The following is a 26,567-nucleotide window of genomic DNA, read 5'->3' as shown; positions in this document are numbered from 1 at the left end:
ATTAAGCAATCTTTTAATTTTTTTTAATAGGAAACACCTGGCTATCTTAGTCATCATTATTAGACTTAACAAAATTAATAAAATAATTATTATGTTTAAGATGTTACCGAAACAAATGAAGTGAGTAATACTTTTAAAGTGTTAAAACAAAATATTTAAAAATTTGTTAAAGTTTCCATATTCGTTTTTAGAAGAAATAGCATAAAACCACACAATTTATAATGAGTTCTGTTTTTGTTTTTTTGTTTATTGTTTTTGCACTAATTTGGGATTTTATAATTAAAAAAAACCTTTACTTTTATTGTTCTTATGTTGATTCTATCAATTCTTCTTAATTTTTATTTGTTATAATAAAAAAACTTAAACAAATTTTTTGCTTTTTCTGAATCTGAAATATTTTCTTAAGTGAAGAATTGGGTAGTTTTCTAATTTATTATTATTAAGAATAAAGTATAAGAAAAAAATTTAGAAATCAGAAAAAAATAAAAGCAGATGAAATTTCCTTACAAATTAAAAAATGAATCATATAAAAACATACAATCTTTTTAGTAGCATGGTACCGTAATGGTACGAAAATGAATCATTTTTTCTATGACTTATGCAATTCTTGTTGAAAAAAAATTAAAAGAAGATAACAAGGGAAGACTAAAATAATTAATCAAGAATTTATTTCCTCTAGCTTTTTGTACTGGATAAGATATTTCTGTTATACGATAAATTAAAAAAAATATCTTTTAAAAATTTTTTGAAAAATCCTTAAAAAAATTGTTAATATTTTATTTTCAAATTGAAAAATATCAAAAATATTTTGTAAGAAAATTTGTTTGAGGTTCAATAAATTCCATAATCTTTATCGAATATTAGAAATTATTTATGAATTTAAGGTTTGCTTTAGACAACTCAATGTTTGTTCTTTAGAAAAATTTTATTATACAAGATGCAACAATTTAATGCCTCATAGGAGGATCATAAAATTATAGAATCAAGGACAGGTAGAAAAAGTAAGAAAAAATTTTAAATAATTCTTCATTGTTCTAATAGGTCATATAAAAAAGATGAAGACTATAAATAAATTCTAAATTTATTATTTTTAAATACAATAGTTTCAATAAAAAATTTACACAAAATTCTATACTTTGATAACTATTATATATCTACGTATTTCTGCACATATGAATTGTTGGAGTTCGATAAATTACATATTTTTGGATTCATAAAATAAAATAACATTTTTTGAACTCGAAATCTACAAATTTTTTGCACCTACATACTCATATGTTCACAAATATTTTTATAACCAATAATACTCATAATATTCATGATAATAGAAATTACATTGAAAATATGAATTAGATTTTCTAATAATTTAATTTTTTAATTTTTTTCCTTCTAATTTATTTGTTTTAATCCGTCAATTGTCACATACAGTTTTAATGTTTCATATATTAAAAAATTTATAGAGAAACAATGAATTTTGTAAAACGTTACATGAATTGTTAAATTTTTTCAGTATATACTTATGCATACTGTACATATTGTCTATGTATGTATACAAATTTGTATTCATAATTATTTATAAATTATATAATATAATATTAATCTAATATAATATATGAGTATATTACAGCCATATTCAATCTAACTGCTTATTAAAAGCAAAATAAAAATCATTATGAATTCTAATTGTATAATCAAAATGATAATTACAATGATAAATCATATTATATATAAGTTTATATTTACATATTATTTTATAGAATTTTATGATATTTATGCCAAAATTTCAATGGAAGAATAAAGTAGAATTGTTATAAAAATTTGTATATATAAAATAATATTGTTTTAATGCCGGTATTAATATTAAATTTTATAATCTATACACACGCACGAATGTCATAATTAAAATGAAATTGTCGGAATATGTGTACACATATGTATGTATGTAGATACGTACATTATGTATATTATATAAAATAGTATTGTAGCTTTAAAAAATATTTTTTTTTTTTAAATATTTAATTGAAAGTTTTTTATCGTTTAATATTTTTATATTGAAAATTTATTTTTTTTTTTAATTAGAATACTAAATGGCAAGGTTTTATATGCGCGAATAATGAAATATTAGATTTTAATAACAATTTCTTAAAATAAATTATTCTTCAAAAATATAATGTATGTGATGTACGAGTATGTATATTTTGTATATTTCGCAAAATTTTTAATTTATTAAATCAATTATTAAGTATTTTTTGTTGAAAATTATTGCTTAGTAATTCAATATGATTAATAATTGTTGGTACCACATTCTCGAAGAAAATATAATATAAATTATATTCAATAATTTATATTATCTTAGGAAATATAGGTTAAGGACTAGAAAATCTAAGAGAAATTTGAAAGAAGAGAAAATTTGATTTTTCATCCCTCTTTGTTTGGGGTTATGTAGAAGATATATAACAACCTTTTAATATGTTACCAATATATTTAGTAATTAAGATAGTAAATTCTATAACTCAAATTATTTTAAAGTTATCGATTTTGTTAAGCATATTTCACCAAAATTACAAACTTTTGTATTACACAATATATCTACTTATGTATATACATAATTGCGGTTTTAAAATATATGTATGCTCATACAATGTATAACAGTTGATATTTAAAAAGCGTCGTGTGCTAAAATGTAAATTTTGCTATTTTCTTTAAGATAAAATATTATTTTAGATTAAAATATTATATTGTTATATTGCATAATATGACTAGATAGAATCTCCTCATTCTTCTCATTATAATATTTATGAGATAAGAAAGATTTTGTTTTATTCGTTCTTTTTGATAAACACAAACTTATAATTTGTAATAAAATATTTTCACTTATAATCTCTTATGTGTAGTGTAAACAATTAATTTTATTAAAGCAAATAATTTTTTTTTTGTAAATCTCTAACGTAATACAATTTTTTTACTATCTTAATCTTAAATTAAATATTTCATAATATATTTTTGAAAAGCTTGTGTTTTTGTGATTCATAATGTTATACATATTAATCTTAAAATTGTATAGAAAAAGTTATACAATTTTGTTACTTATTTATACAGACCGTGTTCAGGTACATAAACATTAGCGAATTTACGTATTTACGTACGTACCACCGTATATTTTTTTGTCATTCGTTATTTCACTTATTTATTTTGTATTCAACTTTCGTAAATCCCATAAAATATAATTTAAATAAATAATAACATTTTTATATTATTATAAAAAATTAAAATAAAAATATTATAATAAAATGCAATTTACTTTTTCATAACTGTTATTCTGTTATACTTTGTTATGTTATGTTGTAAAAATGTTTACAATTACATGTACATCAAGTATGCATGTACATCAAGTAGTTTGTTTGTATTCTTATGTGCCATAGCAATTTATTTGTTCTCTTTATTCTTTTACGCTAATTTACTATTTTCTCTTTTATTTCTTCTACTTTATTTTTTGGCATTTATAGTAATAATAAAAAAAAATTCTTTTATTTCATATAAAAATAAAATGCATTTATTTTTTTTGTTATCTCTGTAGATTACAGCAAAAATTTTACTAACTTTATTTTTATAATATGTGATTACAATAAAAGGTAATAAGAAGATTACATTCAGAGAGAAGATTACATTAATGTTGCCATTATAATTTGTATTTCTGTAAATAAAAATTATGTAAAATAAATAAAAAGAGAAGTATATAAAAAGAGATTTTACTGCGTTATTTAATATTCCCAAAACTAAAACACTCATACTACATGATATTTAAAGTCTCTCTCTCTGTGCTATGAACAGGTACGACAAAATCGATTAAGATTAGCACGTTTGCTGAAAAGCTATGCAAGTGAAGTAAAATGGAGGGAACCATAAGGCAGCAGCATATTTTGAATTAAACATTTGGTTACTCGTATCAATAGTACGAAAGTTTTCATTTTATCCATTTCTGAATTTAACGTGTGCATTTAATTCACAGATCTAATAGAGTGGTATAGGTGTAAAATTTTTTAAATATCTTGTGTCTGCCGGACGTCATATCATAATCACTTAGTCTGACTCATTCATAAATTATTCAAACCAAATAATCGTATAATAAATAATTTATTAAAAAAATTTTTATTTTCATCCAATTTACAATAAATCTTAAAACACAATTAGGTAATTTTAATTAGTAAAGCGATTTATCGCCCTCAGGCCTTGCTATGTAATTCGACTTTCTTGAAACGATTTTCATATTCGATAAAATGGTAAGATAGCATTAAACAATTTATATGGTACTACTTTTCCATTTCTGCAAATACAAAAATCGTTTCACGAAAATCGTATTGATGATCATCCTATTTAATTCCCAAAAATCAACAATAAATAATTTGCAATAATTATAGATCTGGTAATACTTTTTATTATTAGAGCACAGGTGTCTTTACGAAATTGGAATTTAAAATGGAATCGCATATTAGTACTTTTGAAATGTTTACCTGTATACATATTTATACATACATATATATATACAAATGTAAGAGAAGAATAAGTAACGGTTTTGAAATACCGTTTCCTTGAATGTGAATTGCATCCATTGAATTGCAAATTTTTTCATAACTTGATGTTAATTTTTTTTTTTATTTTCACTAAAAATCTGTGAAAATTGAGTGAAAAAGCAAGCAAAGAATTTAAAAAAATTCAGAAACTATTTTCTTTGTGTGCCAAAAAAAAAAACTTCTATGTGCATTTTTTTTTTTAGTATATTTAAAAAGAAAATTCCACTGGGGTGCTTTTATTAGCGCATAAACTATAACATAATTTTGTAGTCAAACAAACAAAAAATACAAAATAAAAGAATAAACAAGAAAAAATTTGTTTATTTTCTTAAACGTTTTGATTGTCAAATTAAACACGGAAGGAAATTTTTTTTTTTGCAAATTGCTCTTTTGTTTATTGAAAATGTATGTGTACTTGACTTGAACAGAGAAATCACAAAAAGAAAAACAAAGTGAATAAAGAAGAGCTTAAAATTTTTTAAGCGGATTGAAAAATGCTTTTAAACAATAATGTGCCAATGCAGTTTTGTTTTTTTTTGTAAAAATAGTGTAGACTAATTAAAATATCCTATATAGCTGGGTATATTTGTGTATGTCAAGTATGTCAAGGATATTCTAATGTTATAAAATAAAACAAATTATTCTTAGTTTGAAGAGAGGCGCCAGAAAATATGCAAACAACGCAAACTAGGGTTTTGTGATAGTGTGCTTCAGTCATATATTTTGATTAATGAGTAATTTGATTCGAGAGTTCTAATTTTGTTTGATATAATTTTAATTGTTATATAAAACTCTCTCATTCAGTTCTAGAATGCATACACATGATTTCACTTTGATTTCACTTTCATGATTAATTTTTTGTTTTATTCAAAATTCTTTTGATACTGCAGGTTGAGTTTTGCATATTTTTCAAATTTCAACTGAATTTGCTTAAGTATTTCAGAAAAATTGTTTTCAATTGGTCCTTCAAAATTTTTTTAAAAACATGCATGACTGTGTCTAGAAGGCAATTTGGTACGAAGATGGAAAAATAAGATGGGGAAAAGATTAAAGGATTAAATTGAATTTTATTTTTTCTTTGAGGAATAATTCTTTGTATTTTTTTTTCTGTTACTAAAAGAATTTAAAATATTTTTTTTATCTTTGCAAAAAAAAATATTTGTCTGTCTCATACTATATACGTTTTTGTATATAGACACAGGAATGTGGAGCTTTTCGTTTGAGTCTTGATGGAAGATATTTTGTATTAATGGTACTTAGGAGGGTGCGCTCCTTGACATTTCTTGAATATTTTAATTAATAAAATAAGATGAAAAATTCCGTTTGTTTTTATTCTTTTTATAGGTTTTGAATATTGCCTACATTTTGGAGTGTAATTGTGATCGAATCGTTAATGATTTGTATTGTTGATGCTGTGAATTAGGTTTGTGGCTTCAAATTCTATAATTTTGATATGGTTAATTTTTGGTATACATATGCACATAGGTAATTTTATGGTTTGAATTTCAAATATAGAAAATATGGTATTAAAGCTAGTGTTCTTGAGATTATGTATTCGACGGTCTCATTAATTTTGAATTAGTTTCAAGAAGTTTATCTCATTTTATATTTTTTCGAGTTTCAGGTGAACTCTATAATGATAAATATAGTTTATATTGGCACTAAAATATTTCATACTAATTAAATGAATATAAATCTAATGAAAGTTACTAATGAAATCAAAAATATTTTTCAAAAAGGTTTCATTCCATATGCTTGATTTTACTTTTTGAATTAAGGAATAGAATTTCAATATAACTATTCAATCAAAGTAAGCAGTTAATATACATATGTATATCAGTCTCTAAACTGATATATTTTTTTTCAATATTAATTAAAATTTTAATTGAAAACCTGCAAATCAATTTCAACAGAATTTTTTTTTTGTTTTTGTTCAAAACAAAGTTTTTAATAAAATCTCCATGTGTTTTCTAAAAACAAATCTATATTTTGCTTTGCCTTACTTTACACATACATACAAATAAGCTATATAACAAATTTATGTATGTTCATATTTAGTTTTCAAATATGTTGCCTTACAGATAAACTTTTGAATTAAATTATTAACGAAAAAATTTTTAGAATTTCAAAAATTTTCAATTTTTCTGATATATGATTTCTCAATGGAATTGAAAAGAGGCAATGAGAGAATATTATAAAATTTTATCTTTCGACCACGTTTAAGAACAAAATTCTAAAATATTACAGTTATAGTATATAACAATATTTAGATGCTTATATTTAATGTAACAAGGATTATAATATGTTACATTAATTAAAAAGGTACAGGATTCATACATTTTATCTCTTATATGTAAATATAAATTACATTTACAATAATCAAAAATTCGTTGTACATTTTACGATATCTTTTGCCAAAAACAGCATACATATATGTACATACATATGTATAATATGAAAACATAATTTACAAGCAATTAATATTGTTCTATTTTAGTATGTATGTGCCACCAATTTTATAATATGTTATACATGAATTTGAGAATAATTTTAATTTAAATTCATAATTTTCATGTGGTTTCCCTATACTACAATTTCTATGTAAAACATGAAAATAATAAAGTGAAACACGACTCTTCCTTAAATTACACGTCTCGAACATACACACTCGCTTAGAATCCCCACAAAATTAACAAAAACCATGAAAAAATAAAAAAAACAACAGAAATTTTGTTTTGCTTTATTAACGTCGTAATAAAAAAATTTTTTTTTAATTAAAAATGAAAAATTATTAATCCTTAAAAATAGAAAAAATCAAAAGATTCTTTTTTTGACGTAAGTACAAACAAACGCATAAATTTTCTATTTCAAACAGGATTTCTTTTTTTCTTAATACAATTTGTGTGTACATTACCTTGAATTATAAAATTGGAATTATCCTGTTTTACGGGAAATAAAAATATTTTACATATAATTTGTAACAGTAATACAGGTACACAAAATATGTATAAAGGTTTGTGTGCTTGTGAAATGTACTCTCTACGTACATGTGTACACAAATTGTTTTTTTTTTTCTAAGTTATGATTTTTCGCTTTTTGAACGTCAAACCGACTTGAATTTATTTGTGGTTTGCCTTTTTGATTTTTGAACTTACGTACTTTTTCTAACATCTGTATATATAATGTATGCATGTCTGTTTGCTACTCATACATACAACAAGCACCATATTCATGGATTCTTAATGTGTATAACCTGTAATGGTATCTAAGAGGTTTCTATTTCTATTTATATTACGGATATCCCTTTCTTTTATATAACCAACTTGTTTTACTTTAAATTAAAACATAAAAAAAAGAAAAGAAAAGTGGGGAAAAAACACAAGAGAACTTCTGTTTTCGAATATAATTACTCAACAGTTTTTTTTCCTTCATTTGTGAATTTTTTCATTTTTCTATACGCATGTACATATATACATTTTACATATTAACCCCCAACAGAGGAAGAAAATTCATAAAATATGTGGTGAATAGATTTAACAACATTAAAGAATTTTAACCATTTCTATGGAAAAAAGGAATTTTTTTTTCTTTTTTGAAAATGTTGATTTATTTTTAATATTAATATCCACAGAGTGTCCCACATTAATCGTATATAAAATTATAACGTATTAATGTTTTTATTTTAGCTTCAAAGATTTTATTAGGGTACTTTCAATTTTCAATTGTCTTGTGATAAAATTATAATTTTAATTTCGATACAGATGCTGAGACAAATTTTTATTGTCTTCAATTGTATAAAAATGTTTGAGTTATACAAAACAATATTAAGGTTCATAATTAAGGTAAGTTTTTGAATTCAATAGTTTGATATCTAAGTATTTTTTGTTTTAAATATAAGGGTCAATGTTCATGGAAAATTGGCTTCCATGCTTGAAACATTCATAAAAAATTTAGCAATATATTTGATCGTTTGTATAGAAAATTAACTTTCATGTTTGATTACTCATAAATAATTTAGCAACATGTTCGTAGAAAATTTATCTAGCTTAGATGTTTGATTTATCATACAAAACTTAGAAACATGTTTGATTATTCATATGTTTGATTTATTTTAAGTATTATTGAATTGTATATACATAAAATTTTATTGTCGTAAGTTAATTGCATTTAAAATTTTTCGCGCGTGTGGTCCCCGTTTATTTAACATTTTTTTTTCAATCAAAAGTGATATTTTTTTACAAAATATTGTTGATACCCTGTAGATATACACATGTATTTGAAAGAATATTAAATATTTTTTAATAATAAATATATTCAAGGTTCTTTAATTTTTATTTAGATTTATTCTTTTAAACAATGTATGGCACGCAATATTTTCTTAATTTATATTAAATACACAAATAATGTATGTATAGGAAATACAATATATATACACTCTTATAATATATTATATAAAATAAATACATTTTATTAAGAATCACGTTATTATAATAAAATTAAAATCCTTTCTAAGATGTTTTCTTCGCGTTTTTCTTTTATTCTGGGTTTTTTTTTTCTTTGGGATACAGACTGCGTGTTCATAAATTAAGAATTATGAATAAAATTTGATATATTAATTTTTTCAAAATAAAAAATATTTACGTATACAGAATTATAAATACCTTATAAATTAATCTATGCGAATATTACGAACACACGTATATGTATATATGTATATAATAAAATCGATCCAATAATCGATATACTAAATAAAAATTTAAATATTTTATTTATATATATATATAGAAAAAACTAATATAAAAGAAGACGATTATTAACATTGGGTATTAAAAGGTTAAATATTTATCTTCTTTATACCCTCTGTGTTTAAAAGCTAATAAAATTGAAAATAGAATAACCTTCATGGTGCAAATCCTTTAATATACCAAATATGTAGTTCCATACACATTTTTAAAAAAAAAAATATTTTAACAATTTTTGGTTAAAATTTTAATAGAGTAAAGTTGGCCATTATCCACTGTATTTGCTTTTACATTTTCAAGTGCTTTAATGCAAAATTGCATGATTTCATGTACAAAAAAAAAAATTTTTATTTAACCAAAAAAAAAAAAAAACGAAATTCCAGAAATTTTTCTACATATTAAAAAATATCTTATCTCCCTTTTATATATGGGGTTTTTTTAACATAATATAGAATACATGGCTATGATAACCTTGTTAACCTTTTATTAATTACTAAAATAAAATATCCTTGAAGTCTCTTATACAATATCTATAAGTATGAAACTCTTACTACATATATATTTAAGGTGAGGGACATAATAAATTTTTGGCATAACACTTATAAATTTTGTTTTGCGTGAATAAGGCCCTCAATATTGTTTTCAGTGCTTTGCGAAAAATGGGTTAAAAAGAGGACAATTTTTGTTTTGTTGGGAATATTATATTGTAAAATTTGGGTACAACATAGAACAACATAGAATAAAATAGAATAACAATAATTTAAATTTTCGTTTCCTAGGGCTTTACTTAGTAATCCGATTTTCGTAGAACGATTTTCGTATTTGCAAAAATAGAAACGTAGTACTGCACAAATTGATTGGTGCGACCTTACCATTTTTCTGCATACGAAAATCGTTTCATTAAAATCGAATTACATTAAAAAGCCCCTGAAAACATTTAAAATTCCTGTTTGTTTAACAATAGTAAAAGTTGGTAAAACTTTTTAATAATTAAAATAGTCAGGACAATCAAATTAAATCTGCTATGGAAGAAATGATTCAAAAATCAAAAGAGTATAATCTTTCGAAAAATTAGAGGAGTTGCCTGATTTAAATTTATGTACTAAAAATACCAAAATTAAATTACCATTGGCGTCTTATTCGTAGGTTAGAAAATATTAAAATTTTTGAATGGTCCACCCCAATATTAAATATATAGGAATTAATATTTCCCATTTTCCAAAACAAAAAGGACGAAAGCCAAAAAAAAAAAAATTAAAATATTTTTGAATAGGCGCCAATTTGAACCGCATAAAACTATTAAAACTTTTTCAGAAATTTTTTTAAAAAAAAAAAAAGAAATTGTTTTGTCCTTTTTAATTACGCGTAAATAAAAATTTATTTCTTCATATACACACATACATAGTTGTATAACAGTTTAAATCCTGAAAATTTTTTTTTTATTTTAATTTATTTATTAAAGGAAATTATTTTGAAAAATAATATTTTATTGTTATAGCAAAAAAATTTTATTCGCGGCCATTTAAAAACTTTCATGTTTTCTAGGTTCTTGGCACGTTTTTTTGACATGCGACATGAAATATTCTATATAAATTATTATCGCATTCGAAAAAAAAACTTTTATAATTTTTTTTTTATAAAAAAAATTCCAATTTAAATTTTTCATGTTTTTTTCTATATAGTTCCATACTGAATTTTACATTAATTCCATAAATAGAGTTGAGAATTGAAAAACTCATTGTACTTGTACAATATTTGAAAATTGGATATTTGAATAAGTTATTATCAACTCCAAGTACTTGGAGTGAATTAAAACCTTTCATATTCTAAATTCAAATTTCGAGTCTTAAAAAAAAATAAAAATTGTAACTTTGATGAGCTTTTCTAACTCAAATCTAATTAATTGTAAACCCGAAGATTAAGAGCAATCAATTACCTATAAAACAAGTCGCCGATGGTTACTCTATAACGTATGGTTCCGAAATTATAAGCTTTTATTGATATGCAAGAAAAATCTGGTAGTTTTATTTTCAACAGCCTGTAGCAGTCCTCTTCTCCAATCGATAAAAATTTTTGCTGGAAATTGATCAAAGAATCATCTCTGAAATCTTTTGCCACCTTATGCGAAACACCGCACGTACAGTAAAACTTTTAAAATTGATTCAAATTGTTTTACAATCAGACTGAATTTGGATAAATTAATTAATTAAAAAACATTTCTGCAGGTAGTTATTTAATAAATTTTATTAATGAAAAATCAATATCAATGTTTTTTTATAAAATAATTATAAATTTTAAAATTATTCTTTGAACTTGATTCATTTTTTACTAGTATGCAGTTCGGTCGTGTTTCAAGTCGGCTGAATTCAGTAGAGAGAAATTTGTCTACACATATTAATTTAAAAACAAAAATAAATTCAAAATTATTATAAAACGGAGAGAGATTCCTAGAAAATTATAATTTATTGTGAATGTTATTAGAATTGTATACGTACTATAATTGTTATTTATAAGTTTTTCTGACATAGCATTAAAAAAAAATTGAAATTTCATAAATTACATATTATTAATTATTTCAATCATTTATTTTTGTTTATTTACAAATTTAAATGTAAAAAATTAAGGTGTGCTTTCAACCGCAAAAATCAGTTATTCAAGTCATTATGATTTATAATAAAAAAATATAAATGACATTTATTTGACATTTACTATATACGTCAAATCATACATATTATAATCACATGTACTTTAATTTATTTTAACATTTAGCTTATATTTGTAAATTAAATAAGTATCGTATATATATCGTATCTCTATAATATATGTATATATGTATATATCCTACAAAATTTAAAAGGTGAAATATATAGAATTATAGTGAATATATAGAATTAACTTTTTTATGATTTATTGTTGTCAAAAATTCTATATGACATTAATATTCTATACAAAAAGGTTTATTAACCTAATTTAAAAATAACTATTCAGTTTTACAATTGAAAAGTATTTTTAAGGTTATTATTTTCAAAGAAAATACTTGAGTCTTTGGTTGCGTCGCTCATACGTTCCAACAAGCTGTAATAGAAATTGAATCAATATGTGGTTTTCTCATATTGTATATACTTACGATTATAATTTTCTATATGAACTACGATAATCTAATCTATACGTAAACTCAATAAAAAATTTATGCGAATTTTGCACTAAATCAAAAATTTATTCGCGCAGTTTAATAATTTCGATATTATAAGCACTTATGTTATAATAAACCTGCTCCAAATTATTAATTAATATAAAAACTTGAAAGACTACCTAAATTACGCACACTTTGATATTTATGTGAAAGAAAGTATTTTAAAAATTTTAGTAGGTGTTATTAGTCAATTAAAATTTTAATTAAAATTAAAATCAAAAATATTGTTCGGAAGTTTTAAAAAGAAATTACATAGATAGATGAAGAAAAAAAATTTAATAAAAAATATTTAACAATTTTTCACATGCACACAAAAATTGCATTTATATCAAGTTTTTCTTTTTTCATTTCACATCTTGTTAATTTCACCTTATACACAGTGACTTAATAACACACAAAAATACTTTATGGTATCCATATATCATTTATTTTTTTTTGCACATTTTAAAAACTGGATTATTACGTTCACAAAAGCATAATATGTAATAAGAGTAACCAATCATGTAAAGAAAATTTAAAAACTTAAAAACATTTAGAATCATACACTTAGGTGCATAACTTTGAATTTCAGGATTGGTAAACCTATTCAACCATTCATAGGCATTTTCGTTTTATTCAAGAGTAGGTGACACTTTATATTGGAGTCTTGAACATTGGACCATAATAGACATTTCCATTTTATGCAACAACTAAAGCATGTAACACCTTAAACTGGAGTCTGGGTCGGTTGAGGTTATATAGCTAGCGAATATTATATTCTTTTGTATGGAAATGCTATTATACCTAGAATATGGCTTATAAGTTTAAATGATGAAAATTTTGAAATTATTTTTTGTTAAAAATAATGTAAGGGCATCTGCCGGTATAAATGTTAATTAAATCAACAGTTTATATTCAGATATACTTGATTATCTTCTTTGAGTTAAATAAAAACGTTCACTACTTGACACAAAACAGTTTACCACATCTGATAATTTTACATAGTTTTTTAATATGTTGCATATGTGACATGTTTTTTATGCGTCAATATAATATAATGTACAATGTAGATATATATTCAATACATTATAATAATGTACAATGTACATATATAGTAAATTTGGTTAATGATTTAAAATTGAATATGTAACTTCAATAAAATGATGATAAAATACAAAAAAATTTTGTGCTCTTTTACTTTTCTCCCCTACTTCTATACATAACAAGTAAATGACTTACTAAAATTATGTAATGGTGGAATATAAGAAATTACATTAGAAAAAAATTGTATTTAACTACTTTTAATATTATTAGCGCGTCCAATTAAATCTAATAAGAGTTAAAAGAAAGAAAGCAAATATCTACCATACTTTCATTTTTCATAGACTTTGTTTTTTCATTTAAAAGATCAAATTGCTTTATAGTGGCTTGCATTTTGGAAACTTGTTTATTAAATAAAGTAAATAAAAAATTTAATTTTTTTTTTTTATTTATTTTTCTTTAAAAAAATTATGTATTATGGGTAAATTTACGCGTTATACATAACCATTTTTATTGAATAAAATACATAATAATTATAATTTAATAACATTAAAATAATAATTATTAATTTAATCAAAAGATAATGATTTATTTTTAAGATTTTTTCTTCTGAAATTAATTTGGGGAAAAATAAGAATTATACAAGTGAAATGTATAATAAAAGGTTATCGCATTTGATTTATTAAGAATATTTTGTTTTAATTTTATTAAAGAATTTGTGAATAATTTCTAGTGAAGTAGAAAATATAATTTTACGCTGTTTAACAAAATTATCACAATGATTATGGAAAGCCCAATATGCTTACATTTTAAGGTTCTTAAATTAGTTTAAAAAGATAAAGCTTCACTCGTATACATAAGAGAAATTCGGTTCAATGTTTCTGGCTGGATGATTGGTTTTGAAATTGAAGTTCTTATATTAGAGGCAGCGAACCTTTTTACACATGGAGGCCAAATTTAAAATAACAATAACTAAGGAGGCCGCATAAGTTTTAATACCAATAAAGGTAGCTTTTGTACAGTTATTGCTGTGCATACATAAATACATATACAAATTAATAAAATTATATTAATTAATAAAATTAATATTTTAACCCTTAGAGGCCGCAGGTATCCCATATACATATCTGCTTTATATGATTAAACAATTATTTTGACTGAAAAATTAAAGGTGTAATTAAATTAGCTGATAAACAGAAAAAATCTTTGTCCATTTTTGTTTTTCCACCTAATTATCCTGCTTGCATTTTGTATTGAAATTGGTTTTATTTAAATATTTCTAAAACTTTATTGTTCCTATTTTAATAATATTTTATATTTACATTTGACTCTTATGTATATATGTATATATAGATTTTCAAAATTAAATTGACTGATTAAATTAAGTATATGTGAGTACTTAATACATAACTAAGGCCCGTTTCTGACTTGTTCAGCGTCTTACACGGTTTCCAAAAAGTGCTCTCGCCGATTTGAAATCAATGAACAATATGCAATAAATATTGAACACTAAGTATAACGTTTGAGCCCCTATGTTCCGATGTTCATTTTAAAGACATACTTTGCATATATGGTAGATATTACACATAAAGTTTTCTTCAATTAATATTAATAAAATTTCAAATTTAAATAGAAAATTCAATGACAATGACACTTATTCCCGTATATATACGATTATTATATACGATTTAGATGAATATATATAATAATTAGCTATAATAAAGAATTTATATAAAATATTTAATAAAAGAATCATGTATTCATATGTTAAAAATGTTGTTTTTAAAATCCAATGTCTATAATATAACATTCACTAATAGATTTATTATCAGTAAAGTTCATATGTTGTTACATCGTTTATAATCTAATATGTTAATACATCGTTTATTCTAATACTTTAATAATAAATTAAAATTAATATTAATATATGAGTTTTGTAATGAAATTTCGTGATTATAATCAAACATACTTATACTATATGCGCATGTTTAAATTAATTAAATTTTATTTATTTATAGGTACTTTAGTAATTCTACAATGTTCAGTTCAGTTTATAATTGAAATTGTTCAGAAATTCTTCTCTATTATTATTGTTTGTTTAAGGTAATATTCTGTTGATATCATTGGGAAGATTAAGATACATATATGTAAGTAATATTGAGAATTATTGTGTGATTTTTATTTATTTTTATGTTGTCATATCTAAATTAAAATTAATTTTATGCAAAATAATTTATTTTGCGCATAACAAGTTAAAATATTGAATATTATAGTATGTTATTTTTTAAGGTGCATTTAAATTACATTGAATAAATAATATAAAATTATTAGTTATAATTAGAATATATGGTAAACTTAATTGAATTTAATTAAAGAAGCTGTAAATTTTAACACGGTTTTATAATTTCATCAATATAATATTGTAATTTGAGAAGATCATTGATTATTTTTAACAATTTTTAATTATACATTGTTTTAATTATAAATTGCAAAAAATTCTATATGAATTTACATTTTGAACTTGCATACTGCAATAAAATTTTAAAATGCTTTGAATTTTATGAATGAGTTTTCTAAGTAAATTCATAATTTTACATACTGGTCAATTTTGTAAAGTTAATATTGAAATGTAAAAGTCAATTATTAGTATATGCATATAGCGGCCGTGGTTTTCTTAAGCTGTTATAAATCGAGTTGGAAATCACAAGAATGGATGGCATATGAGACAAATAACAATTTTATCCATTAATTTTCAAGGAATCATTTAAAACCGGTCTCACAACGTACATACATATAACGTATATATATGTAGTATATTTTCAGAGAACCCAAATTATACACATACCTCCTATACATATTGTGTAACAAACCATAAATAAATGATTAATACCAAGAACTAAATGACTAATAAAAATATTCTATATTAAAAAAAAAGCAAATATTTATTTTTTATTTTTGTGGCGCTATAAAAAGTAAACTATACACTTTTTATTTTTAATTGATTAAAATTTTGTTAATTGAATATTTTTGAATATTGAATTAGATTTTAAGTGTTTGTATATCAACTTGTTTTTCAATAAGTGTAACATAATATTGAAATCAAAGTGTCAATAATAATTATACAAAGTTTAAATACTAACTGACTCATATTTTTAATTATAATTGAAAATCAGCAAACATTATGGTTAGTCTTGTTTAAATAATGATAAATAATAAATGAATGCTTGGTGTAATATCAAAATGTATGTATGGAATTTTCATACGACTTGAAAATGTATTCATGCATTTATTTAAAAATTTTTTAATTAGACAGAAAAGAAAAAAATTTAGTTTTATTTCTTTAAAGGAATTTATGGTTTTGTTAGTAAGAGAAATGTTATTATCGTGACACTCCTTTTTTTAGTAAGTTTGTTTACGTATTGAGTGGCTTGGTAAAAAAACCTTTTTGTCAGCTTTGAATTACTTTTGCAGTATGTTTTTAAACGACTTTTATAAAATTCTCTATGAAAATGTAATCAGCCTTATTTTATTAGACGAATCGCACATAAAAATGTGTGAGGTGACAGATTTTCTATTCTACTAGAAACGAATCTCATTACTTGTCACAAAAAGCGTTTATACAATATGCATTTTTAAATATTGTCAGCAGATAATATAAAAGCTGCTGAAAATATAATAGGATATTTTAATAGCAATTTTGAGTAATTTTATTTATTACCGTTTCAAAGTAACAATTATCACTTAATTTTCAATACTTTTACCGAAAAACTTTCCTTTTACATTTTCTTTCAATAATTTAATGTTTATTATTTATAATTTTTTCTGTCACAATTTAATTTACAAATTTTTAACATCAAAAAGTTTCGAGTCTCGCTTCTTTTCTCACATTACATTCCGCCTCTAGTAGAATACGAAAAAAAAAAGATGCGACGTGACAAAAAAAAAAGGTGTGACAATCATAAATGTGATGATTTAGAAGAATAGGCCTGAATGTTGTTATTTACTCGCTCATATCAGATTTAAGAAAATTTTCAAATTAGGATCCGTTTAGATCATACGTCATTCTATAACCCCTGATAAGGCAATAATGCACATAGTACATATAACAAATCTATTACATTTAATTAGCAGCAAGCTGAATTTTATCACATGATCTTATAGTACACTATTCCTATATTTTATTCTGTCAAAGTCAATTATTAAGTTTATAATTCTAAGTCAAATGTCATCTTTACTAAAATAAACTCAGCAGCTATCTTAGAAATTATGTAAGTTTCAATGTTAGTTGAAAAAATTTAATAAATGAAGTAAAGCACCAAGGAATAATCTCTTATTAAGTTATTAATTAAATAACATACATATATACACAATATGTACAGGTCTTGGGCTAGTACGTATAGGCAATTGTACTGTGTTAAAATCTTAGTTGCATAGATAACTAATATATTTCGTGATAATTATTGTTGAGATTTTTTCTTTGTTTACAATATAGTAACTATTTGTATAGAAAATTATTGCATGCAATATTTTTTATAAAATAAAATTGTCAACTCTAATAATTAATGTTATCCATTTTATTATTTTTTTCAAAAAAACAAAAATGAAGAATGAAAACTTAAACTTCCGAGTTTTTTTTTTTATTTATTTTATAGATCGTGTAGATATACTTATATATTAATATCTAATTTTGTATATATATAGAAAATAATTTTATTATTAATATAAATAAAATATTTATTGTTATAAAAAAATGAAAATAATAATTTTTCTCTATTAAATTTAGAATTTGAATGCATTCCTGAATTACTAATTTTTCATGTCATTGAAAAATTATAAAAAGCAAATAAATTAAAAAAAATTTTTTTTTTTCTTACTAAAATAAACTAGCAATTTTCTAACAATTTCTTTTATTAAATTGAAAAAAAAGAAAGAAATTACATTAAAAACAAAAAAATTGATATAAAAATGAAAAATAATAAAAATTAAAAATCTCGTGATTTTTATAATAAATTTTTTTTTTTCAAAATGATTTCCTCATCCTATATTAGTAAAGTTTAGCATGATATCTATTGTCTAAGTTTAAAATATTAATGTGGTATATTGTACAAAAGTGACAAATCTACTACTTTTATACACTACATTAGTCATTAAGGCGTATAATTGTAACAAGATTGTCTTAAGTGCAAAATTTGATTTAATGGGAAAGTGAATGCAAAAATTTAATTATCATTCATTTAAATCATACCGATAGGCGTCAGATCAGTGAATTCATATAATATTATCATTCTTTTTTATCATTTCTTTTTGTACTTTCATGAAAATGTAAGTATAACTCATTTCCATTGAGAAAAATGGCTTACGCCTTTTAATGAATAAGAATTGATTCATAGTAATATTTTCTTGTTCGCTGAATGAAGAACAACATTTTCTTGCTCTTTGATTATCACTAGAATTAATATAAAAAACTATTTTCTCTTGAATTCGGCCAAAATTGACTTTAAACGTTTTGATTTACAATTCACATTCAAACAAAGGCATAGGACATATTGAAAATAATTATTATTTATACATGTACATATTTCTAATAATTAATATTCATATAGTTTATCTCATACGAGTACATACAAATATGAAGAAACCAGGTAGTTAATTAATATTTCTAATTTTATATATTACTTTATATAATTTTATTAATTTTAATTTAATACAACAGTTTACAAAATACTAATGACAATACACTTTTGCAAGTAACTTATAATGTTATAAAATTTATATAACAAAAATAAATTTATTATCTATCAAGTGCTGCCGTTTTATACAAAAAAAAATAAATAAAATTATTTTGGCACGTTCAAGTGCATTACTATTTTTGTTTTATATGATTGTAAAAATTTATAAATATATTATAAAATGTGAGAAGAAAAATTGAATGTCAAAGTCAAAATTATAAAATATTTATCATTCTCACTCATGATATTAATTTTCATATATGTATGTATGTATATTTATGTAGATAATATTATGTGTGAATTTCTTTAATACACAACAAAAAAAAAACAGAAATGTATAAAAATATAGAAAAAATTTAATTTAAAAAAAAATCAAAAAATGTAAACAATTTATATAAAAAAAAAAATTTATTTATATATTTTTATTTATTATTTTGTAAGGGGTTACTCACCCACCGCATATACAACAAATTTTTATGAATGAGACAAGAATAGCTATCACATATTATAATGTGTAATATTCAATGTATATTTCATAGTTAATATGTGCAGGGGGAGAGTTTCGCGATCATAATGAACAATAAATAAGTGTATACAATATACATAAATGTATATACTCATATTTATATTTAAAATTGACGCTATGACTCGGCCGTATAATATCACATCACGCATTGACAATAATATTTTTATATAACTAGTTCATATATTTCATGATTACAATCATTTCAAATTGCAATTACTTATAATAAGTATTATGTTTTATAATAGATGGTGTTTTTTCATTGTCATAATTTCGTTTTTGTATGATTTCTTAATATAATATTTATGTTTTGTATAATGCATAAGCGTGCCTACATATAAACAATGTACTTAAGTATATTTATTATTTTGTATAAAATTGTATTATATAAGCTATGTAATTTATTTACATATAAGTATATTATTTTTATTATAGAAATTTTGAGTGACTCATTGCTTTTAATAATATTTCTACATTCGTAGTTTATATAGAGCTACATTACATGCATTATTATCATATCAAATTTGTTGATTTGTTATTGAAAATGTCAATCGCCTGCAAAATACTGTTATATTTATTTGCACATACATATGTGTATGATATGGATATATACACAAACACATAATGTAATTATGCAAAATTCAAGTTATATGAGAGATTAATTTACATTATAATGAATATTTTGTTTTACTAATAAATTTAAGACACCCTTTTAAACACGAGATTAAAAGTGTGAAAAATAAGCAGATTATGGATTAGTTTTGTCAAAAATAAGGAGACCTATACTATTCGTCGTCTATAGCTCATCAAAATCACCATTAGCTTAGTCTTTTTAAAAAGTGGACTTATACCACTTTCAAAAAAACAAGCTCATGTGTTAATGTGTTAAGAGATCGTCAACATATGTTTTACATTCTTATATAACATTTTCAATAAAAATTTCCCTTCTATTCTATTGAGGGTAATGGATTATGACAAAATGGGTCATAATTTTTATTTTACATACTACAACTTATAAATATGAGTTTCCGACTAAAATCTTATTTTTTCTTTTATACATACGTATTAAAATAATAAGATTTTTTTTTCTGTTTTTTTTTAATTTTTTAATTGCTTGGCTCTTACAAAATATTTAATAACATTTTCACCGGCGAACATTTTCACTACAAAATTTTTTAAATATAATTAAATATCATGAAGAAACAAATTTATTTGACATGCCCATTTATGAATAAATGCATTACACAAAATATGAACTTATAATTTTATATATAACAGTTGTTATATATTGTATAGAAAGTAAATAATACATATACAGAAAGCAAATGCAAGCTATTAAGATCATCACAATCTGTATAACTGATATATTTTTTGATCTGTTCATGGGTTGGGGTTAATTGACTCAATTAAGAGAATGAAGATGATAAATAAATTTAAGGAAGCAAAAATTTGTAAAAATACAAGAAATATATATGTACGTATATGATATTGTGCATTGTTTATACATAAAATGTGTACGGGCTATATTCTCATATGTTTATGAACGCTAATTATAATTATTGTTTTCAGAAATTTTCGTGTAACGTACCCACTATATAATTTTCTGTTCGCATATGTTACAAAAATGCATTTTTATACCCTGCACTTCGTGAAGGGTATATTAACTTTGGTATGGAGTTTGTAACTACTTGAAGGAGTTATCTGCGGTATGGACATATATATATATTCTTGCTCAGCGTAAAATTCTGCGTCGATTTAGACATGTCCGTCCGTCCGTCCGTCCGATCGCACGATAACTCAAAAACGAATAATGCAATCGACATCAAACTTTCACAAGTTGCTTCTTTTGTGCCAAGGACGAACCCTATTGTTATTGGACCAATTCGGACAACGGGTTCGGGTAGCTGCCATACAACTCAAAGAGTTTATTTTAATTATTTCAAAAACTAATAAAGGTACAAATATAAAATTTTGTATACATGTGTCCAATTATATTCTACATATGCTCTAAAAATTTTAATGAGATAACTGCACCGGTTGGGGTGGCTGCCATACAACTCCAAAAGCAAATTTTTTATATTCGGCAAAATAATAAAGTCAGATTCATGAAACTTGGCAGTCGTGTGTCCAATTATAGGTCAAAGATATTTCTGAAGTTTTGGTGGAATTGTTTGACAGGTTCGAGTGGCTCCCATACAAGTGCAAAAGCTTATTTTAAATATTTGGAAAAGTAATAAAGTTAGATTCATGAAACTTGGCAGTTGTGTGTCCAATTATAGATCAGATATACCTGCGAAGTATTAGTGGAACTGCTTGACAGGTTCGGGTACCTGCCATACAACTCCAAAAGCTAATTTTAAATATTTGGAAAAATAATAAAGTCAGATTCACGAAACTTGGTAGTTGTGTGTTCAGTTATAGATCAGACATATCCGTGAAGTTTCTATAGAATGGTTTCACAGGTTTGAGTAATTGCTATACAACAATGAAAGGTGCAGGGTATAATTCAATCGGTTCATACCGACTGAAACGTTTTTACTTGTTTAAATAGAATTTTTTAAAATTTTCTTTTCTCTATAATGTTATTTTAATATTTATGTAGGTTAAGTAATTTTTGACAAATTACTAAAACAAGTACTAAATTTTGAGTTTGACGTTTCTGATGAATTTTATTCAGTGCATACCAATTAAAGGTTGAGACGGGGAATATACATTAAATTAAGTATTGCATATTAAAATCAAATTGCTCAAAATAAATACATTTTTTCTTAATTAGAGGGTAGGTAAATATAGAAAAATTACAATTTATTTAGGTAAGCATTTTACATTTGAAAAAATAAAAGAATATGCTAAAGCAATAAGTTTGAAAATTGTTGCCTTTCCTGTTAAATACTCAAATTCAATAAATTTTATGCATTAAAAGTTGATATGAGCAGATCACGATAAATACCGGTCTAAAAAGTAATTTGAGAGCACTGTTAATTATATCGGACAACAAATTAGAATGAGCAAATAAAATTCCAATTTTTAAAGTCATGTACTTCCAAATTTTAGCAATATCTGGAAAATTATAGTTTATGAAGCGATTTTGATATACAGTCTTTGAATGAATGCTAAAATAGTATAACAAATACATGCTCGGTCTGAGAAATTCTAAATTTAGCAAGAAATACAGGGCCGCATTTAGAAATTAAAAATTTAATTTGGGTAGAAATATAGGCTCAAAATTTCCCGAGTAAATTTTTTTTTTATAATTTTTCAATTTACAAAAGAGATTTTTAATATTACTAACAGTCTTACACTTATCTCTTTGTTTCTCTTGGCTCAAATAAATGATATAAACTTAAGGCAGCAAATAATACGAAACAAAAAAAAAATAAATAATGTCAAATCTTTTATAATTTTTAAGTCATTGTGATCTTTTTAAAGCGAAAAATAATCTTTATTTTATTTATACATGATGCATTTTACATGTATAACAAAAAAAAAAACTTCAATGGAAAATTTAAACAAAGAATTGTATAAAATTGGAAATTATTTTCTCAATTTAATTTTTTTTTTATTCCTTTTTCATTAAAAATTTTTCAAAATAATTTTATTTAAAAATCCATTTGTATAATTGTAAAACTTTGTATATAGAAATTTCAACATTTTATTTTTTTTTCTTTTTCTTGTTAATTTTTTAATTCAAATTCTTAATGATAGCGTTCTTTATAATATAGTAATTTATAGAAGATTAAAATCGAAATAGATAAAAGATCATATTATGAAAAGTTTGTAATTGTAATTGTAATAGAGAACTCGTCTTTTCTGAAAATTTTCTCTCTCATATAATTCTGTTAAAAAATTTTATAGGACAAAGAACGACAAATTTTTCGAGAAATGGCATGGAAAGACATGCCTCTTATAATGAACTATTCTATTCAAGAAATTCGTTTTGATGGCTACATGTAAGATCATCCCAAATCAAATTCTGTGAGCATTCAATTGATTATACAAAATTGAGTTCCAAATAGTATTTGAACTACATTCTAACAGAATTTAGTTACTGCAGGTTGAATTTTGGTCCGATTGACATTTTGAATATTTTAAATAAATAAGCAATATAAAATTGGCATTTTATTAAGTCTAAGGCTTTCTATAAGGCGAATTATATTTTCTAGATTTACTGAATTTTTTTTTAAATCAGAAATTTGTAACGATCATCAATATATACATATAAAAATTTTTATATATAAAAATTGACTTACCTCAGCTTGTGATGTTTTTGGTGCTGGTGCTCCAATACAATTTTCAACTAATACAATTAAAATTGTTGTTACTATTAATAAAGTCCATTTGTGTAATGAATTTAATTTTGTAAATTTATTATAAGATCTAATTTTTGAAATTGGTATACATGTTGTTGTTGTTGTTGCTGCTTCTACTTGTTCTAATTGTAAAGACGGTTCTATTGATGGTATTGATTTTGATATTCTGACTGATGATGATGTTATTAATGGTGATGATAAAGATGATATCCTTGAATATTCTAAATTATTAATTCTTTGTTGTCGTCGTTCAATCATTTTTTCATTCGTTTATTTTTTCAATTTATTTTATAAAAAGAAAATTTTTTAAATTTTGTTGAATTTTTTGTTTAATTTTTCTTTATCTTAAAATTTTATTTGTGTTGTAAGAGTATAGATGATTTTTTTTCTTTTTTGTATAAATTGGTATCCCTAACTAAATTTCTCGTAGTTTTTGTAAAGTTTTGTATCTTATTACTTTTTTTTGTTTTCTTGTTCTTTTTTTGTTCTGTTTTATTAACAAAATCGTTGAATCTGAAATGAAAGAAAAGATAAAAAAAAAATTAAATTAATTTTTCACCTTTTTGTTTTTATTATGCGTTTTTTATTTTCGGGTTGTTTTTTGTTTTAAAATTGTACATTCATCTGATTAAAATGCTAACTTGCTCTTATAGTGGGAGTTTATAAATGAGTTAATGAAAAGAACAGCAGCCCAGAGTTAGTAGTAATGGAAGCGAAAAAAGAATTTGAGAAAAAAAAAGGAATTTTAAATTTTTTATTTTGTTTTTGTTTTTAAAAGGTGTTTTCTTTGTTTCAATTTTTCAGGGAAATTTTTATATTATATAACGGTATTTTAAAGGAATTATTTTAATGTGTTTCATTTTTTTGCTTTTATGTTAACTTTTTGACCGTTTTCTTGCGATCTTTTCATTTTTTTCTTTTATAGTTACTGAACAAAAGCAAAAAAGAAAAAAGATTCTAAAATTAGAACGCGTTCTTAATTAATTAATAAAATTTTTGGGAGTGCCTCTTCGTTAAATGAAGATTATTGTATGCTCGTTATTTTTTTTAAATAATTGCATAAATTTACCCTAGTTTATTTGATAGCTTATCATACATGCATATAAAAGGTTTTGTCTCTCATAAGTTTGCATTAAATTTAAAATATAAATAAAATTTTTCTTAAAAAATAATTTGTATTGCAAATTGCTCTTATAAGAATAACAAAAAATCCGATTATTTTTTCAAGGTTGAAATTTTTTCCCATAAAAAGTAATTATTTTTAAAAATAAAATTTTCAAAAAGAAAATTCTTCAATCGATTTTCAAACGACTATTTAAATTTGATTTCTAAATAAGAATTAGTTGATTCATTAAAATAATTAAAAGAACTTTCATTTGGAAGTAAAAAAACCATTCTGCAAGTTTTTTAAAAAAAAAATTATAAAATTTATTAAAGTCGTGTTTTAAAAATTGAGTTGATTTCAGAAAATATTGCATAAGTAAGACGATTCCATATTCAAAATAAAAAATTTTTGTTTCAATTGTTGAAATAAATTACTTAAAGGTGAAAATATTGTCAGTCCACAGAAATAGTAATTATTTCCGAATAAATTATTCAAGTACATCGGAAAAAATTTTATTCCTTCAGGCCGTTTATTACTCAACCAAAAAAATTATTTTATATTTCACAATTTTTTTTACTTTTACTTAATTTTAAATTTCTAAATCCTTAAAGTAATATTCTATTTATTTACCTATACGGATAGAAATATTTGCTTTCTGTACAATGAGATTTTAAAAATATTTTCATCAAAATTTTTAAAAATAATATTTTATGTATATAAATAAGGTACGGCACGCCCTGACTGTCAGATAAAGATAAGTGGATTAGCATAAAAAATATAAACATAATCATATATAATTCAATTTAAAATAAAATTATATTTGAATATCTTATATTCTTAAATATGCTCTTATACAAATTTAAAATTATTATTTTAAAGTGTTTTTCATTTTTGTATATTTTTTTGTTTTTTAAGGATATTTTGTATTTTTATTTGTAATATTCTTCTTTAATGCTTAATTTTTATTTTTTAGAAAAGGTTCAAAGAGATTTTCATTCCTACTTGAAAAGTGTACTATTCTATGTTGTTATATATACAACCCAAATGTGTATGTATAATGTATAAATATTTGATTTAGTCTTAAAGCAATGATTTATTATAATGATAATAATCCTTAAAGATTTGTTCTTCCTTGAAATGAAAAAGATCTGAATGTACTTTTTTTTACAAATATTCAGGTGAAATGTGTGTAGGCATAAGAATATACTTATGATTTGAATTAAAAATTAAAAAAAGGTAGCTGTTTTGTATGATTATACACTTATACTTTAATGTAAATTTTCTTTTAAAAGGCCAAAAATTATTTGGAAAGAAAATAAAAATAAAATGAACTAATTTATTAATTTTACTTTTAATATTAAAAATCTTTTAGTA

General features: G+C 22.9%; 1 protein-coding gene across 5 annotated transcripts in view; it reads right to left on the bottom strand.

Moving 5' to 3' along the window:
* The window catches only part of LOC129611244 (matrix metalloproteinase-2), a 110,194-nt gene that overhangs the window by 43,126 nt on the left and 40,501 nt on the right, over positions 1–26,567 (bottom strand). For all 5 annotated transcript variants that reach the window (XM_055524289.1, XM_055524291.1, XM_055524290.1 and 2 more), the window contains exon 2: positions 24,029–24,601. In XM_055524289.1, the coding sequence (XP_055380264.1) occupies positions 24,029–24,346 (318 nt within the window). In that variant the 5' untranslated portion in view covers positions 24,347–24,601. The remainder of the gene's footprint in view (positions 1–24,028; positions 24,602–26,567) is intronic.

The sequence above is a fragment of the Condylostylus longicornis genome, unplaced genomic scaffold, assembly GCF_029603195.1.
Source record: "Condylostylus longicornis isolate FDR11 unplaced genomic scaffold, ASM2960319v2 ptg000048l, whole genome shotgun sequence".
Lineage (NCBI taxonomy): Eukaryota > Metazoa > Arthropoda > Insecta > Diptera > Dolichopodidae > Condylostylus > Condylostylus longicornis.
Note: the sequence above shows the minus strand (reverse complement) of the source record. Positions and strands in the feature narration are given on the sequence as shown.